The sequence below is a fragment of the Saccoglossus kowalevskii genome, chromosome 7, assembly GCF_978046115.1.
Source record: "Saccoglossus kowalevskii chromosome 7, keSacKowa6.1, whole genome shotgun sequence".
Taxonomy (NCBI): domain Eukaryota; kingdom Metazoa; phylum Hemichordata; class Enteropneusta; family Harrimaniidae; genus Saccoglossus; species Saccoglossus kowalevskii.
The window spans coordinates 34267196-34286014 of NC_140647.1; the positions used below are offsets into that span (position 1 = coordinate 34267196).

Genomic DNA, 18819 nt, shown 5'->3' on the forward strand with positions numbered 1-18819 from the left:
ATATGTTAAATCTTTTCGCCGCCAAGTTTATATGCTATGTGATGGTAATACACTTGACGGTGTTATTAATGTCACATTTGAGGAGAGACAATATAATTTACTTGTCTACTGTACTGTCAACTTCGGGTTACCCTGTTCGTGGCCATTCCGTGCAAAATACTGATACACACCCCGACCCCGAACCTCTACCTACTGATCACACTGTTGATGAAAATAGCCCCTCCCTTGATAAAACAGTTGACAATAATGAAACTATGGAAACTGAAAATCTACCCGAAAATGTGGATCACGATAATGGTGACACATTAAATGATAATGTGACAATAACGACAAAAACGAAGAAAATGAAATGAGTGACAAGGTTATAAACGATAATGACATTAATGAAAATGAAAACTTGATAACACACGCTCCTGGTACGAGCAAAACCGATACAAATAATACAATGTCAACTGATAACAAAACAACAAATGTTAATGTAAATGATGAAGAGGTGGTACTAACCCACCCCTTTACTCCCCTATTTTACCAGGAGAGTCATGTGACCCATTTGACACGACAAAGCATACTATCCCTGTGGGTCTGTCTGAGGACAGGGATGATGCGGAGTCTGTTGTGTCTGACTGTTCTGAAATATTGACCTTATTTTCAGAAGCCATGGAGCTCTCTGTCTCGAGCGAGAAAGTAAAACTGCTATCCCGCGAAGCTTTAAACATTTTCTTGGTTGAATCTTTCTATTCAAGAAAAATCATTGATGTGGCCATTCATTTTTGTCCCGATCTAAGGTTGCTAGCACGCTCGCTCAATGAGGTGCGTAAAACCCCGGACCTACCAAGCAACGAAAAAGTGCGCATTCAACGGGTTGCTACTAAAATAATAAAACATATCAGAAAAATGAAAGACCCTACTTTTGTGGTCGAAAAGCGCGACACCTTAAAAGAAGGAATTTTAAAGAAAAAACGTGGTATTCAACCATCACCAGCTACTGACGTCGCAAATATAAAATAGTTATTTTATTGCAATACAGTATAATTTAATTGCTCATCATGTATAATAAAATTTATATTCCATATTTTACTGTTTTAACTTTTTATATTATAATCATGAGCTTCTCTGCTGTTACATGGAATGTGCGCAGGTGTCGCGATTCACTGAAGCGATACCAGCTCTTTGAATTCCTTAAATTAAATCATTCCAGCGACTTTTATTTTCTTCAGGAAACTCACACTGTTCAAGCTGATGAAGCCCAATGGCAAATTGTATGGCGTTCCTCCATTTTATTTTCCCATGGTAACTCACAATCTGCTGGTGTGGCTATTTTAGTCAATAAAAATACCACTATAAACATCAAAGTGTTGAATGTGTTTTTCCGGGGCGTTTGCTTCACGTACATCTGGAGATACACGGGTCGCCCGTTCACCTGCTAAATGTTTATGCGCCCACCGTTGGGGTGGATCGGCTTGAATTTTTTAAAATACTTAAGAAAACGCTCAATGATCTTAATCAAGACCCAATCATTATTGGCGGTGATTTTAACTGCACCCTTAACCCCGACTTAGACAGAGCTGGCAGCCCGGAACCACATGCACAATCAGCTATGTCGTCATCTAACATAGCCACGCGTTTTAAACTTGTTGATACATGGCTGCTATTTTAACTCAAACATGCGAGACTATACATGGGTCAGAAATGACAGCAAGTCCCGCATAGACACGTTTTACATATCCAAAGCTTTCTCACCCAAAATCAAACGTAGCACAATAGAAACTCACTGTAACCTATCTGATCACGCACCTGTTACGATATGCATACTAATCAAAGACGTCACAAACAGAAACCCAATATGGCACTTCAATAATAGTCTACTGCATGACGAAGAGTACTGCCATATCCTCAATGACTTCTGGTTGCTATGGCGTAAGGAAAAGGATCGCTTTGACTCCGTTCAAATGTGGTGGGATATGGGTAAACTTAAAATAAAGGAACTAACAAAACAATATAGCACGAAACTCAGCAATAACTATAAGCGCATAAAACAAAATATTTGTGATGACATACACACCCTTGAACAAGTTGATCGACCCACTGATGCACTCACAACACAATTAAATGAAAAAAAGGCATTACTTCAAACTTTAATGCACAACGAATCAAAAGGGGCTGCCATTAGATCGCGCCATAAAATTCTGAATGAAACCAATGCGCCCACCTCTTTTTTCTCAGCTATTGAGAAACAGAGGGGGAGTAAAAAGGTCATGTCCCATTTACAACGACCCAATGCTACTACTACCGAGTCACTAGCTGAAATGCGCACTCTCACCAAACATTTTTATTTTAATCTGTTCTCACCTGACCCTGTGTCAACTGACTGTCAAGCTCGTCTACACAAGGGACTTCCCCAACTTGACGAAGCGCTTAAAGACATGTGTGACGCCCCTCTCTTTTGATGAATTAACTTCCGCTGTCAAATTGTTGTCAAAAGGTACGTCTCCTGGCATTGACGGTTTGCCTGGTGATTTTTTTCCGGTATTTTTGGTCATTGTTGGGACCGGAACTTCACGATGTCCCTAACGCCTCAGTTAAGGACGGTCAACTTCCGTTGTCATGTCGACGCGCCGTCATCACTTTACTCCCCAAAAAGGGTGACAACAGTTTGTTGAAAAACTGGAGACCAGTTAGTTTGCTCTGCTCTGATTATAAAATACTTACTAAAGCGCTCTCCATGAGGCTTAAAGCCACTTTACCTGAAATCATCCACCCCGACCAAACTTACTGTGTTCCAGGGCGACAGATTTTCGACAACATCCATCTGGTGCGTGACGTCATCGATTATTTTAATATCAATAACTTGCCACTTGGGATCGTTGCCCTGGACCAGGAAAAGGCATTCGACCGTATCAACCATGACAATCTTTTTAAAACCCTCAAAGCGTTCGGCTATGGGGACGAGTTTTGTAAGTATATGCAATTAATTTACTCAAACACGCAAAGTTTAATTCGTGTTAATAACTCTATAACCAGTCCGGTATTGTTCCAACGTGGTATTCGTCAGGGCTGTTATTTGTCTGGGCAGCTATATACACGCTGGCCATTGAACCACTTTTACACAAAATAAGGACTGAAAGTGAAATACATGGGGTTTATTTGCATAACAACAGTCACAAACCTGCTAATCTGTCTGCTTATGCAGACGACATTAGTTTCTTTTTAACTCAAAACAGTGATTTTAACAAACTTGAACATTGGTTACGTGTGTACGAGTCTGCCAGCAATTCTCGTATAAACTATGGCAAGTCAAAAGGATTGTGGGTAGGCAAGTGGAAGGAAAGAACTGACAATCCACTAAATATAGGTGGAATAATCAAGGGCTTAAAGTTCTTGGTACCTATCTAGGTAATAGCGACACTTTTGTCGCTCAAAACTGGGACGGTGTTATAGGAAACGTTGAGGCCAAGTTGGGTTGGTGGTCACGCTACGCCCCTGCTATGACCTATAGAGGGCGCACTATAGTAATAAACCAACTAATTGCGTCAAAACTACTTCACTCTTGCATGTGCACGAGTCCACCCAAACAGATTATTACTAATCTACAGAAACTGTTTCTGATTTTTTTCTGGCAGGGACGTCACTGGGTTTCTGCTGAGACAGTTTATCTACCAGCAGCTGATGGCGGCCACGGCCTGAATATACATTTACCTACTCGCATTGCGTCTTTTCGCATTCAGTATATCCAACGTTACCTCTACTCCAGTGTCAGTCATGCTTGTTTTGCTTTTACAGATTACTTTTTAAAAGAATTCAACCATTTGAACTATGATAAACAGTTATTTATTATTGACATACCAACACCCAATGTTCACTTACCACAGTTTTACTCTGACTTGCTAACAGTCTGGTCTTCCCTTCCAACAATCAGGAAAGACAGACCTACTACGCTTCACGAGGTTGCTCAAGAGCCGTTATTTTTTAACCAACTCGTTATTCATCCAATTCAAAATACACCTTTGAATCTTTTACATTTTCGTGAGGCTGGCCTCACAAAGGTCGGTGACCTTTTTAATAATGGTTCATGGTTAGGCGTTGACGCCATACATAGTAAAGTAAATGTGTACTCTAGGCGGCTAGCCGGGATGGCACTCGATGTGATTCATCGGGCCATACCTATTGAGTGGAAGAGAATTATACTCAATCAAAATGTGACCGATGAGTCAACTACAACCAAATATTATATTGAACTTTGCTACCGAGACGATGATAATGACACTCTTCTGAATACTCCGCTTTACAAATTTGAGAGGGGTGAAATATACAAATTCCTCATAATGTATCAGTATTATTCAAATCACAATTCACAGTTTAACACCATATGTCACGACCTACTTTGTCTGTCTCCCAACGCTAAACCCGTCTTTAAAGATTGCTATGTGACCCCAATCACAAAGAAAGACGGCGACCTTAATTGGCGCATCTTCCACGGCGCCTACCCAACTGGCGGGTTTCTTTTAAAAAGCAAAGTTCAGAACACAGATACGTATCTTTTGTGATGAAAGGGACGATATTACCCACATTTTTATTGATTGTTCAAGACTTGCCCAACTTTTCAACATATCGAAACTAATTATCAATAAACTATTAAATATTGACACAATACCAGTATCGTGGTACGTACTTGGTCCACCAAGTAAAAGAACTGCTACACATCGTCTACTTTGCTACATAATTGCAACCATGAAAACGGCAATTCACGTAACACGGTACAAAATGATGAATGATCGTGTACAAACAAATGTATTCGAGTGTTTTAAATCAAAAATTAAGTACCGAGTGACCAATGAATACAACTATCACCTGCTTACAAAATCTCTAGATGTATTTCAAACAGAGTGGTGCGTAAATGACGCCATTGTCATATTGGATGGCAACTCGTTAAAAATTCCCGAATTTTTAGACTATGGCTGAACTCTGTAATAACCTGCCTTTTAATAATATTGTACCTGTAAGCATTTTTAGAATTGTTATTTTTAACTCAATTTTTACCATTCAACTATTGTAATTTGAGTATACTACCATTTGTGAATTTTATCGTTTAATGTCGTTCACGTCGTCATTTGTTCATTGTTTACTTGTTCGAGACCGTCGTTTGTAATCGTTTAATCGTTTTATTTTGAACTGAGAAATGTGTCAAACGGATGACTGTTATCCCGATGGCACAGGGCAGGGGGGTTCGATTCCCCATTGTCCGTGCCACTTGGTGTTGGCCTGCCCGCGGGGTTTCTTGGTTCTGTATACTACTGTCCAGTCGTTATTGATTTTTATTTACCCGCTGATCAAAAAGGATCTATCCATCTATCTATCTATCTGCGCATGTCTGCCACGCGTTGCGAGTGCTCCTCAAAAAACACGGTGTTTTGCCTCAAATAGTTAGTAAGTTACTACTATTTTTGTACTATCTTTTTTGTTAATACTTACTACATACGTACGCTTATTTATTTTGATTTTACGGTATAATTCTACCGTGTTTTAGTTTGATTTTGTTTTTCACTTTCAGTTCGCTCGTCGTGGGGCCTTTCCAAGATGGCGGCCTCCACGGCGGGTACACGTGTCAACCATTTTGCAGGGTTGACACGTAAACACGGTCTCAAATGTGAGTCGATTGATGGGATTTCAATTGAAACCTATGTTAAAAGTGTTTCTTCTATACTCAAACCTGCTTGTATTATTGCTGCCTCTCGTGCAAACGGAAGTGTCATAATTTTTCTGGATTCGATCAACGCTGTTGAAACTGTTTGCACTACTGGTCTCTCAGTGGGAGACTGGAGGGTGGTGCCGCGATGACAAACATTAAGCAAAGCGTTACGTTTTGCCTCGGCTTATGATAATATCCCGGATGAAGAAATAAACATAATCACTCACGCCAAACAAACATTGTTGATCCACAATCAATCGCCGTGGCAAAAGAGGGGCTCCAACACGTTTGATGTTACAATGGGAAGTTTCGACGGCGCAGAGACCTGTGAACTTGCTTTCACAGCTCAAAGCACAGTTAAAAAAGAAAGTTCACATCGGTCTATACCGAGATGATGGCTTAGTCGCCTTAGACGCCTCACCCAAAGAGACTGAAAAAATCAATAAAGCTATCTGTCGCGTGTTTAAAAACAACGGCCTAAAGATCACGATCGAAGCAAACAAGAAAATCGTAAACTTCCTTGATGTCACGCTAAACCTCATTGAAAGTTCGTACAGTCCCTTCATAAAGCCTAATGCCAACTTGGTATATGTACACAAGGAGAGTAATCACGCACCCGCCATCACAAAGAATATCCCGGCCGGGATTAACAAGCGTCTTTCTGCAATGTCGTCAGATAAGAAGATGTTTGACATCGCGGCACCACCCTACCAAAGAGTTCTACGCAAAAGCGGCTATAAACACCAACTAAAGTTTGAGCCCCCCACAGAGAAGGGTAAAAAAATAAACGGCCGCGTAGCAACGTCCTTTGGTTCAACCCACCATATAGCTGCAGCGTCCATAGCAGAATAGGAAAGCGATTCCTGGATCTAATCGACAAGTGCTTTCCTACCGGCAACAACCTCAAGAAAATATTTAACAGAAATACAATCAAAGTCAGCTAAAGCTGTATGAACAACATCAAAGATACCATCAACAAGAAAAACAAACACTAACTAGCGACCGAAAATAACACTACCACTGACGAAACGAAAGCCAACAAGTTGTGTAATTGCCAGAAAACAACAACATGTCCACTAGACGGGAAGTGTTTGCAGTCCGGCGTCGTATACCAAGCGGAAGTTACGCGTTTAGACAAACACACCAGTGAAACGTACGTCGGACTTACTGGTAATGAGTTCAAAACAAGATACAGAAACCACACGGCCTCATTTCGCAATCAGGCCTCCAGAAGTGCGACAGAACTAAGTAAACACGTCTGGTCACTCAAAGAAAAAGATATTGAATATAAAATACAATGACAAATTCTTGCTCGCGGTAGCCCGTATAATAGCTCCAGCAAACGATGTATTTTATGTTTGAAAGAAAAATTCATCATAATTTTTAGACCCCCACCACTCCACATTAAACAAAAGAAATGAACTCGTGTCATCATGCCGACACAGATCAAAAGCTCTAATATGTAACAATTAAACTTTCTATTTAATTTTAATTAATATGTTAATTTGCGAAGCTTATAATGTATGCTCTTTGGTGCAGTGAATGATTAAACATAAAGCTCCTGATGAGTGAGGTACTTGTACCTTACGAAACAGTGCTGTCGAGTTTCAATATTCATGTAGTTGTGTATTAATTCCTCTATCACCGTATTCACCCGCTCTACATATACTTTGTATTGAGCACTTTTGTTTTGGAATAATCGACTATTGTATCTACACTATATATATATATATATATAAATGGGGATGTTCAATTCTCGTATATACATAACTCTTCATTGTTGATTTTTGTCGATTGGTTTCATCAATCTGATTGACTGGGGGCTCACTTGTCTCTTCCCAACGTGACAATGTGTAATACCTAATACACACGTATAACGACACTACAGTTAAGCCGTTGCATTTATATGATTTATTTCTAATTTAAGATCTAAATTTATTCCTAACATAAGACAAATTGCAAGTCTCGTTGGTTACTTATGGTACCAGACAGTGATATCTGTGAAGGAGAAGACAAAATATTCAGTTACATATTTTTTTATTAGAAAGATATGAATATATATTTGATAGTTACTAGATCTTTAATTTTGAAGTATGTGGAATTTAATTTAATCAGAAACACTACAAAATTAGTTTTCAACAAGAAATATTATATGTTATATAGTTTATGAAAATGTGTGTATATTTCCCGAACGGTAAAAATAAGTGGCGAAGAATGTAAATCTACGATTTCATGAAAACATATTCTGATGTGCAATGTATTTACATTGTGTCATGTGTTTCCTCTATATTATCGGTCAACGAACAAGGCTGACAAACAATTACATCATAATATGATAAAACATATATTTACCTAAAGCAAAATTCAAATGGTGTCGGTTGAGTGAAACTTTACCATGGAACACAGCATATCCGTTCCTTTTTATCATGACAATCTTTCACACAACTTGATTCAGATGACTCGTATTCATTGTCATTGCAGTGTTTTTAACGGCATTGCCCATTACAATCATATTTACACGCTTCCTCATCTAAATTACACAAAAAAGTTAAACTTGTTAAAATAAAGTTTGTTTTCACTGTGTTACAGTGTAATAAGAAATGTAGCTTTTGAAAGTGTAAAATCATATCTGGCACACAACACCTGTATGAATCTGGGCAACTTCCTACACACTATTCTTCAGGCTCTGCATCCTGTTCACCACGTTTGCAATGTTTACGACATGCAGCACCACAGTTTGTTTCGCAGTCATATTCCTGGTCTTTGTCAGAAAAATATACATACACATTTTGTAAATTCTAATTCACACAAAGTTTGTAGGAAGAGTTAAAGTTAGGAGAATGTATTTTGTCGGAGCATGTATTAGGGTTTTAGTTTTCTCTGTCAAATCAAGAATATGTTAATACTGAAATTTAATCTTGTTATAATCAATGTGTAATGCTCTCAAAATTAAATTATTGAATAGAAATCTGAATTTTATGTTTCAGCAATTAGCGAATAATAACGATGAATGTGGGAAATTTACCTTTCACACAGCATATTCGACCTTTCTTAGCATCACAATCTTGTATGCAGCTTGGATTATTTGATAACATTTCATCTTTATTGCAGTGTTTTTACGGCATTGGCCATCACACTCATTTGCACACTCATTACCTACACCATTTACATCTACATCATTCAAAAGGCAATGTTGTTAAAAAGAAGAATGTTTACACCATTATCATGTGATAGTCAAATACAAAATGTACCTTGATAAAATTAAGTTCTAAATGTAAAACAAACGTATATACATTCTCCGATTGTTTAGTGTGAAATCGTAATTGTCACCTAAGAGAAATGTAAAACAAAAATTGTTTTTGTACGTGTAATATATATTTAATGAATGGATGGATGATGGTGATGGTGAATGAATAAAAACTACGTATTCTTGAAAACGTACTTTTCACACAGCATATCCGATTTTTGTTATCTTCACAATCGTGTATGCAGTGTAGATTAGTTGACTCGATTTCATCGTCATTGCAGTGTTTCTTACGACACACACCATCACATACATTTGCACAATCATCTACATTAGTCAAAAACAGATCTTGTTAAACTGAAAATGTTTGCACCAAACACAAATGTATCTGGATAAATTAAGTTCTAAATATAAAAAAAAAAAAAAAAAAAAAAAAAAAAACTAGGAAACGAGGAAACAACACTCAACATAGCATACATATATTGAGAATAATACGTCAGTTTTTTTGCGGAAACCGGCTTCCTTTTGCCAAAGCACAATTTAATCTGTTACATAAACTAAAACATGAACAGAACACAGAATCGACAGATTTAATTTTCACGAAATAACGCCGTTCTTCTGAATACTAAAGCACTGAGCCTGAGTGGTCAGTATCTACGCTTGTTTTTCCAATCGTTAATTTGGCAACCGGCCATTGGAGTCAAACCCACAATCTGATGATACGATACGATAACCAATAAATCACACATCGGATATAAATGTATCTTCTTTCGTTCATTTTCAACAGATTGGATTTAATTTGTTGATTAAAAGCTGCATAAAATTTACCGTGTCGAAAACTTCATGTTCATCATATTTTGCAGCTCGTCACACTATTACATAAATACTATTTAGTTTCGTTTGGGAAGCATGTCACTGACAAATAAACGATTGGCAGTATTTGACCAATGTGTAATGGACCGTTGCTAGTCATATATTATTATATGTTGTACTGTAGAAATATACACATGGAAGTTGGACATTTTGTTTTAGGGGGACATTTCGAAAGTAATTGAATCGAGTGGAGAATTACAATAACTTGAACTTATGAATGAATCTATGACAGACAGTAGCTGAACACGACAATAATAGAATATACTACACTTACTGTGCGCTGGGTTGCTGTTGGAAAGAGTAATCAACTGCAACAAAAATAGTAATCGTTATTGATATTATACTATATTTGGAGACAGACAAAAAGATAGATTACACATAAAAACCCGAACAAGCTGATACACACCTAGTTTTGACAACTACAGAATATACAATCATCAACATCCACTGACTCATGTGATAACCTGTACTAACATAAAATAGCTGACACATTCAAGCTTTTACCATCATGTTGTTTTTGTTGTCGAAATTACAATAACAGTATGTTCATGTTTTGTAATAAAAATGAGGAATATTTATAATATATAAGTGGTACTTACACAGACCAACGCTGCCAGCATTAACAGAAAATGACTGAAATGCATTTTGAATATATCTTCACTTGGAACAAAATAAACACGCAGACAGTCGAGTATTTGCTGTGTTAATAGACTGCACAGGTTATATTGATATATTACATCACCGGGGACATCAAAGCGCATAGTTTCAGTGAAACATACAGTATTTACCATATGTGTATAAAATATCTGCAAGAAACCCTAATGCGGTTATTCATCCGATGTACCAACTCAACAGCGTGCTGTGTTTACACATTTTGCATCACTCCAATATGCACGAACAGTGGTTCTGACAGGGACGGTATATGGTGATTGAAAATTAATATTCCAAGCTCATATTGATTATTTGCATTCATTATGTAAATTACTACTATCAGCAGAATATTCCAATGATATTATGCAGTATGTGTGATATGCACATGAATTATTTGTATTTATAGGTTCCCACACCATACGTTTATAACCAGTAGAGTGTTTGACTAAAACTATTAGAGTCTGATACGATTTGTATAATACAGTACATATAGTAGTTTTGGCTTCTTTATTAAAGATAATTTAATGGTCATCATAAAGTGGAAATTTTAGTATCAATAATAATAATTGCATATCACTGGGACGTATTGTACGGCATAAGATGAGTCATATATAACAGTGGAGAGCTGTTTATTATTTGGTGGTACATAGCCTAAGGTGTGTATTGGTCGGTGAGTTTTTGATGTTTATAATCGGATTTTAAAAATGGTAACTGAGTATGCATCTTACGTGTCCGGATTTGCGACGAGGGTTAACAATTTAATTTTGTCAACGTGCTATGAATGAATCTTAATTACATACTCCACCTCACTTAAAACTATTAATTCAAAGGCAATCAATTGTTCTACGAGTGTCGTCAGCTTGGTATTAGAAGATCAAATTACATTTTCAGCACGTATCGGTTATCATATTTTTATTTCCGAAGTAGTTACCAAAATTCCCCATTATCGGTAGATATATAGAGGCGATTATGCAGGTACATACGAGTTTACAAATGATTTTTCACAAATAACTAGCAATATTATACATACATAATCAGATTACGGTTTAACTGAAAGTACTCAGGTGTGAATCAGTATAATATTTTCTCTCAATCCATTTGTATTGGCTAGTCCATTAAACATATTTTAGTGTCCATCATAAAGTGGTAATTTTGGTTATCAAATTATTAGCACATATTGTGCCGCATGGGATTAGGCATAATATAACAGTGCAAAGCTGTTTAGTGGTACATAGCCTAAGGCGTGTCTTGGTCGGTGAGTTTTTGATGTGTACAATCTGATTTCAAAAACGGTATCTGAAAATGCTTAATACGTGTCTAGCATCACAATGAGTGTTTAACTATGTTAAAATACGCTAGAAGCCAATTAACGTTACAAACCTATTCAATTACAAATCTTCATTTTGAGGACAGTTAGTGATTGACTTTGTGTAGCTGGAGTGGTTCCCAGTGATTAAAAGAGGATATAACATTTCAAACAGTAGATTTTAAAAGTAGAGACACTCTCAAATCCAAAAACATATAACAAACGACTGGCATGACTTAACAACTGCCAAACATGCTACACCACATACTGAAATCGGTAAGAGTGATTTATATGGGCTGCATAGTACACATGAGCTGCTGTCAGGTGAGAGTGAGTTGAGCACCATATATCAGTCTGAGTAATAATCAAATGGTGTCTGTTAAAAATCTGTGGACTACATCAGACGGATTAATATTCCCCTCACATATCATGTGTCTTTTCAAAATAGTTACCTAAATAGTTCACAGCAAGTAGTGTTTATTTAAGTTAATTAATTAAGTATATGAGCTGTGTTTGTGAATTTATTGCATGTATTGTTGCCGTACCAGAGATTAGCTTTTAGGACAGCTTTGACTCAAACTACTTACAACTTCTGCAATAAGTTGCTCGTAATAAATCAGAGGCGGTGTGATCTGCTCACAAATCGTACTAGAGGGTCCATGGGCATTTTCCCCCTTAACATTGTTGAAAGCTATATCCTCTGAAACGCTAGTTCCTGCATTTCTAGGGGCAAATTCTGCTGACACAATGGGTTTCAGCTTGATTTTGAAGGGGTGACACCCCCACAACATTTGTATCAAGGGGGCGACCGCCCCTATGGCCTCTGTGCCACCACTACTGTAAATACATGCACAGTGAGAAATATACCGCAAGCTGTGTCATGATCAGAGGAAATGGTATGTTGACACACATAAATTAGTGAAATTAATCATGAATATTTCGTGGCAAGCTCTACTCACGGTGTGCTAGGGTGTTAGAACTGGAGGCGAAGCCGCCTATTAGTTCTTCTAAGTATGGAATATAGGATGATACTTTCGTACTGTTATGATAACTAAAAGTTATCTAACAACTGGTTATTGACTTGTCAGTAACCCCAACTCGGATTAAAATTTTTTGGATGGGGAGTTACCTCCAGAGGGAGGGTCTCCCATCCCTGGAATAGCGTGTGTACGATCGGGCAATCACACCTTTTATAAATCCGACCATCGTTGATATTGGTCATTTCTTTTGGGGAGGCGGGTGCGGACGTATCATCCTATACTTCATAGTTAGAACTGGCAGCGAAGCCGCCTATTAGTTCTTCTAACAAACTGTCATTTAGGATGGTACTACCATACTATAATGATAACTAACAGTTATCTAACAACTGGTTAGTGTCCCGAGCTAAATTAGGCAAAAGAAATGAAACGAAATCTTTTACCCATAACATGAAACACTTTTAATGCCAAAACGAACATCCTAGCAGCTCTATATGACTTCTAAGTGTATTTAAACAACAAGAAATACAATACTGGACTAATAACGTATAGGCTGAAAGCTAGTATATAAAATAACAATTAATCACTTAACTAAATTGTTACTATGGATCATCAATTAAACGTTGTCCAGCCACAAACCTATCCAGTCTAAATACTCCTTCAGACTGGTAGGAGAGGTCTTTCAGGTAGTGATTAACGAATGTATTGGGACTTTTCCAATATCCTGACTCCAATACATTGGCCAAAGTAGCCCTGTGCGAGAATGCCACGGAGTTACCTAGCCACCTCAGTTGATGGATTCCGAATGCTTGAATCCCCCTATCTGAGTCAGTTTTATCTTCGTTGTAGGCTCTGTATACTGTTTCCTTAAACCAACGAGATATGGTGTTAGGAGTGGCAGCAATGCTAGTTTTGCCCGTATAATGACACACAAACATAGCCCTTTGATTAAAACGTAAGGACTCTGTCACCCCCATGTGTTATTGAGTTCAACCTGTATCATGAAGAAAGGTATGATAATATCAGTAGCTTCCTGATGCAATGGATGATTCTTGGCCCTGAATTCCGGCACCGTTCTCAGTATGATTTTGCCTAGAAGGACCCGAGTTAGCCTGTCATTATAGAAGAGGGCTGCAAGCTCACTTACCCTCCTTCCAGAGGCTAAAGCCAATAGAAATAGTGTCTTTCTAGACCTCACCTCCAATGATGCTTTACTCATCGGTTCAGGAGGGGCATGTCTCAAACAAAAAATCCAGCACCTTGGATAAAGACCGGTCTGGCTGGGTTCTTGGGCTCCGTGGAGCCTGCTCCCTAGTTAAGCCCTTCATGAAAGCTTTAATTTCGGGCAATTCAGAAATGCCTAATCCCAAACTAATATGCAATACTGAATTCAGAGACGTCCTGACATTTCTTATCGTGACTGCTTTCAACTTCTTTGTATCAAACAAATATGAAAAGTAGTTTGTCAGGTCTGGAATAGTGAGATAGAGTCGATGCAAGTTTCTTTCACAACACCAAGCTCTATATGAACTCCAGTGACTCTGGTACAACCCAGTTGTGGATTTTCTGACTTGTCTACACATACGTTCTGATACCTCGTCTGAAAAACCGCGCAGTCTGTACAATTGCTTGATAGCCTCCATGCGTGTAACTGGTACAAGGTGGGGCTTCCCAGGATGAAATTGGACGATGTAAGCCCGGTTGTGATAGCAACTGGGGGTCGTGAGGCAGCTCCCTGGGGTAATCCAATAGCATTGTCAAAGGAAGTGGAAACCAAACCTGGGAGGGCCAGTTGGGAGCAATCATGGTTAACTTGACATTCCCAGTTGATCGCAATTCCGTAACACTGCATGAATTCATTGTCAGTGCGTCCCAACAAAGTGCCGACTCGTGTGGTCCTCGTGACACGAATATCAGCTTCTTTTTGTTTTGGTATGTCGCAAATAGTTCGACCGATGGGTCCGGCCAAATCATGAACAGTAGATTGGCAATTCTCTGAGGTATTTGCCATTCGGTGTCTTTGAAACGCCGTTGCCTTGAAAACGCATCCGCTACACTGTTGTGAATGCCCGGAAGGTGTAAGGCTGTCAATATAATTTCCTCTTCCACACACCACATCAGTATTTCCACTGCTAACGCATTCAGTGATGACGACCTTGCCCCCCTCCTTGTTGAGGTAAGTCACTGTGGTCATGTTGTCGCATCTGATCATGACCGACTTGCCTCTCACGTTGGGGAGAAAATGCTGGAGTGCTAACTTGATGGCAGTCATTTCTTGCCAATTTATATGCTGACTGGCATGGTCGATGACCATAGGCCCTGTACAGTCATATCCATCAGATGAGCACCCCACCCTGTTCCCGACGCATCTGTTATTATCGTCATCGTAGGTTTCATCGCCTATCATTAGGTTTTCTTCTCATCCCCACCACGGTAGGACCGTTCTACACGCGGGGAACATCTTCACTAGGTGGCCGAGTGGTGGCGCTGTTGCGTGAATTCCGCGGTATTTTCGCATTGTTTCCAGCAACAGTCTCTCAATAGGTCTAGATCGCAGTGCTGCCTGTGGTATCAGCCCCCTCATTGACGCCATCCTCCCAATCAGTTTCATTAAGTCCCTGACTGAAGTGTGCGACCCCTAAGAACTAATGCTATCATCGTAATCATAGCTTTGCACCATCTTGGAGATGGCTTGTACATGGCTTTTGCCGTGTCTATTTCCATGCCCAGAAATATCATTTTCTGAGTCAATTCGGACTTCTCCCAGTTGATCAAAAACCCCAGGCTCTGTAAGGTTTGACTTGTCAACTGGGTATTCTGCTTCGCATCTACCCTTAGATATGCTTTTATTAGCCAATCGTCTAGATAGGGGCTCAGATCCACTGTCCCCCGGTGTAATACTGACACTACTCTTCCTAGGATTTTTGTGAATACATATGGAGCCGGTTTGAGACAGAATGGGAGAGATCTGTACTGATAAGTTATCCATCCTATTGTGAACAGGTTCTGACTCTGAGGATGTATCCCTATATGGTGATATGCATTTTTCAGGTCCAATGAAGTTAGCCATTCACTCATGCATAGACTCACTCGTATGGCAGCTGGTGTTATCATTCTGAACTTGTCTGATATTACAAACCTGTTGAGTGGCTTTAAGTTCATCACCAACCGATAACCACCTGAAGATTTCTCGACTAGAAATACTCTGGAGTGGGAACCGGGCTCCGATAGCTTCTTTACCGGAAACACCGCGCCTGTCAACACAAGCTCGTTTTCCAACTGTAACAGACCTTACTGTTTGACCTTGTCCCTGGGGAGAGGGGTACACAAGCTATGACTGGGAATTAAATTGCGTTGCCTGGTCAATGGATTTTGTAACCGAAATGGACTGTGTTTAAAACCCACTCGTCCTTTATTAATTTTTTCCACACTGAGAATCTCTTCCCTAAGCGGAAAGCAATCGGTTTCTGAAATATTGACTGTTTTGCTAACAGCGCCCCCATCGGCAATCTTGGGCTCATTAGCGTACTCGACGATTGGCCAATCAGCGTTGAATACGCTGTTACCTTTTTCATCGCCCCGCCCCAAATGAGGTCAATTTCTCTTTTGCAAGTCCGCCATCTTGTTTGTTCAATCGAGGTAAATTTCCGAATGTCCCACACCCTCAATTTTGTTTTTGATCGATTGTGAGACATTGACATAAGATCGCCTTGGAAATAATTTTCCGCTCAGACAGATTTTATGCCTGGAAATAGCCCTGAGGTACATTTAAACCTGTTACACATAAATGATTTACACAATAAACAACATGATCATTTCCTGAATTTATTCTTAATAATTCGTAAGACATTTAGTCAGGATGAGTCTTTATTAGCCAGTGGCACTTTTGAGTCGCTATATCTTTTCTCAAAATTGCCATCGGCACCATTACCTCGACCTCTATGCCGGTAATTACTTCGATTCATCCCTTTAGTGATAATATGCATTTTTCTGCTTGGCAGATTTCACAACAGAATCATATTTGAAAGAGTTACTGTTCTGTCAAGCTCTACTCTTGTTCGGTGCGCCGGAAAACAAAGTCTTCTTGGTAAGTTGGTTTGATGTTTTGGAATTCAAATTGGTGACAGTCCCTGTCATCTTCCCGTCAAACAGAGTGTCCGCTCTAAAATCCGCCCTGCTTAGCTCGGCATTAGCAGTGGATAAATCGATACTAGCAAAGTCCGTTTCTTTCCAAACACCATGGCGTTTCCAAAGCGAAAAAGTTGAACGCATCGCTAAATTTGCTTGCAACAAATCCTCGTCAGCTACATCCCTAGCTACCGTGAGCTTTCTAATATTGTCCACGATCAGGGCATGGGCTTCCGCACTTGTGTCGTCGCCGCTGATCAGTTCGTTGACCGACATATCCAACAATAATGTGAACCAATCCTGATAAGAGCGCCAGCGTGGAACTGTGAATAGTGTCTTCCATACGCATCAGTGCCCTACAGTGTAGATCAAACGGTACGAAATGACAGTTCTGTTGCCCCGAATGAACCTATCGTTTCCATGGTACGAAATCCCTGGTATCACTGTCCCATAAAGGTGGATCGATACTGAGTGACGGAGGGACGTTTGACGGAATGCGCTTCTCATCGCCTGTAAGATCGGCGACTGCGTAGCGGTTATGACCCCAATATCTCATTGGGTACAGCAAATCATATTGTGAGTAACAGCTCGTGTCCAAATTACTTTTGGACTGCCGATTACCCCACGAGCCCCCTTCAACTACTCGCTGTGCGATAGAAGCCGACTGAAGTACTCTTGCAGACCATGGTAAAACTTTAGTCTCCATGAATGGCTTATTGCTCTGATTCCACGTATTCATGGTAGCAAAACTCGGCATAGGAGGGTCGGGAATATTAAATAAAGACTTGACCACGATAGCGCTTTTCGTCTCTATGAACGGATCGTTGTTTTAACTCGTGGTTGGATCGCTGTACGACTGACACATGTAACCAATAAACCCCCTGCTCTGTAGGGTTTCCCTGGTCAAATCCACCATTCGCTGTGAGTATGACATGTTAGCCAAGGCTTCGCCCTGTTGGAATTAAGCTACCAACGAAGCCACTGTACTCTCTCCCCAAAAAGTAGACGCCCATTGTTGCATAAACTGTGAAATCACCACCATGGGGTCTTCTCTAGCTCTCTTCGCATGGAAAAACGTCTCTGGTAGAGGCGATCCAGAATCCAAGGCTGCTTCTCCCAGGTATTCTCTTTAGAACAGGCTCTGCCACATAAACTACACAGCGTATGCTTGTCAAACGTCGGAAAAGTGAAACCACATTGACATTTTGCTGCAAGTTCCGCCATTTTTTGAAGGTTGTCTGCCATCACTCATGAGCCGGAAAACGGTTAGAGAACTGATGAGTGAGAAATTCCTTCCTAGTAGTTGTTTCGGTCTTAAACGTCGTCCAAACAATGACAAATGTCCCAGAATGCGATGGATAATCGCTGAGAGTCTGACAAAAAATGTAACGTTATTTTTCGCGGTCACTGACAATACCCTAAAAAAATCCTAGACAATGATGGTCGGATTTAAAAAAGGAGGGATTGCGCGAGCGTACACACGCTATTCCAGGGATGGGGGATCCTCCCCCTGGAGGTAATCCCCCATCCAAAAGATTTTAATCCGAGTTGGGGTTACTGACAAGTCAATAACCAGTTGTTAGATAACTTGTAGTTATCATAACAGTACGGTAGTATCATCCTATATGACATAGTCACATAGTCACCTTCTACAATTAAGTGATCTGGTGGTGGACGTTAAGTGTTTCTTCCCAAGTCGGTATTTTGTGATAATAGTGACTCGTATTGCTGCATATCACCGCTGAAATAAATTGTTCTTATGACACCAGCATACAATTATACGCCTGTTTTGCTTGGAACAAATTATTTAACAGCGCTCAAAAAAAGCATCTGTTTGACTTATTTAGATGATTTTATGATCAATCCAGAACATTTGGGGGAACAATTGAATTTGTTAACGTCCATAAGTATGCAAGTATGTGAGTGTGTACAGTTTCTGGGGCATGTGCGATAT

The 18819-nt window shown here is 39.5% G+C and overlaps 1 protein-coding gene across 1 annotated transcript; it reads right to left on the reverse strand.

Annotated features, from left to right (window-relative positions):
* Positions 1-7582: 7582 nt before the first annotated feature.
* Positions 7583-10597, reverse strand: LOC144344958 (uncharacterized). Its single transcript, XM_085501752.1, has 7 exons — positions 10403-10597; positions 10078-10111; positions 9129-9257; positions 8712-8857; positions 8330-8447; positions 8039-8216; positions 7583-7684 (listed from the first exon to the last, which is right to left on the reverse strand). Exons 1-4 carry the CDS (start codon positions 10592-10594, stop codon positions 8715-8717), a joined length of 498 nt encoding a protein of 165 aa, XP_085357878.1. The 5' UTR covers positions 10595-10597; the 3' UTR covers positions 7583-7684; positions 8039-8216; positions 8330-8447; positions 8712-8714.
* Positions 10598-18819: the final 8222 nt, after the last annotated feature.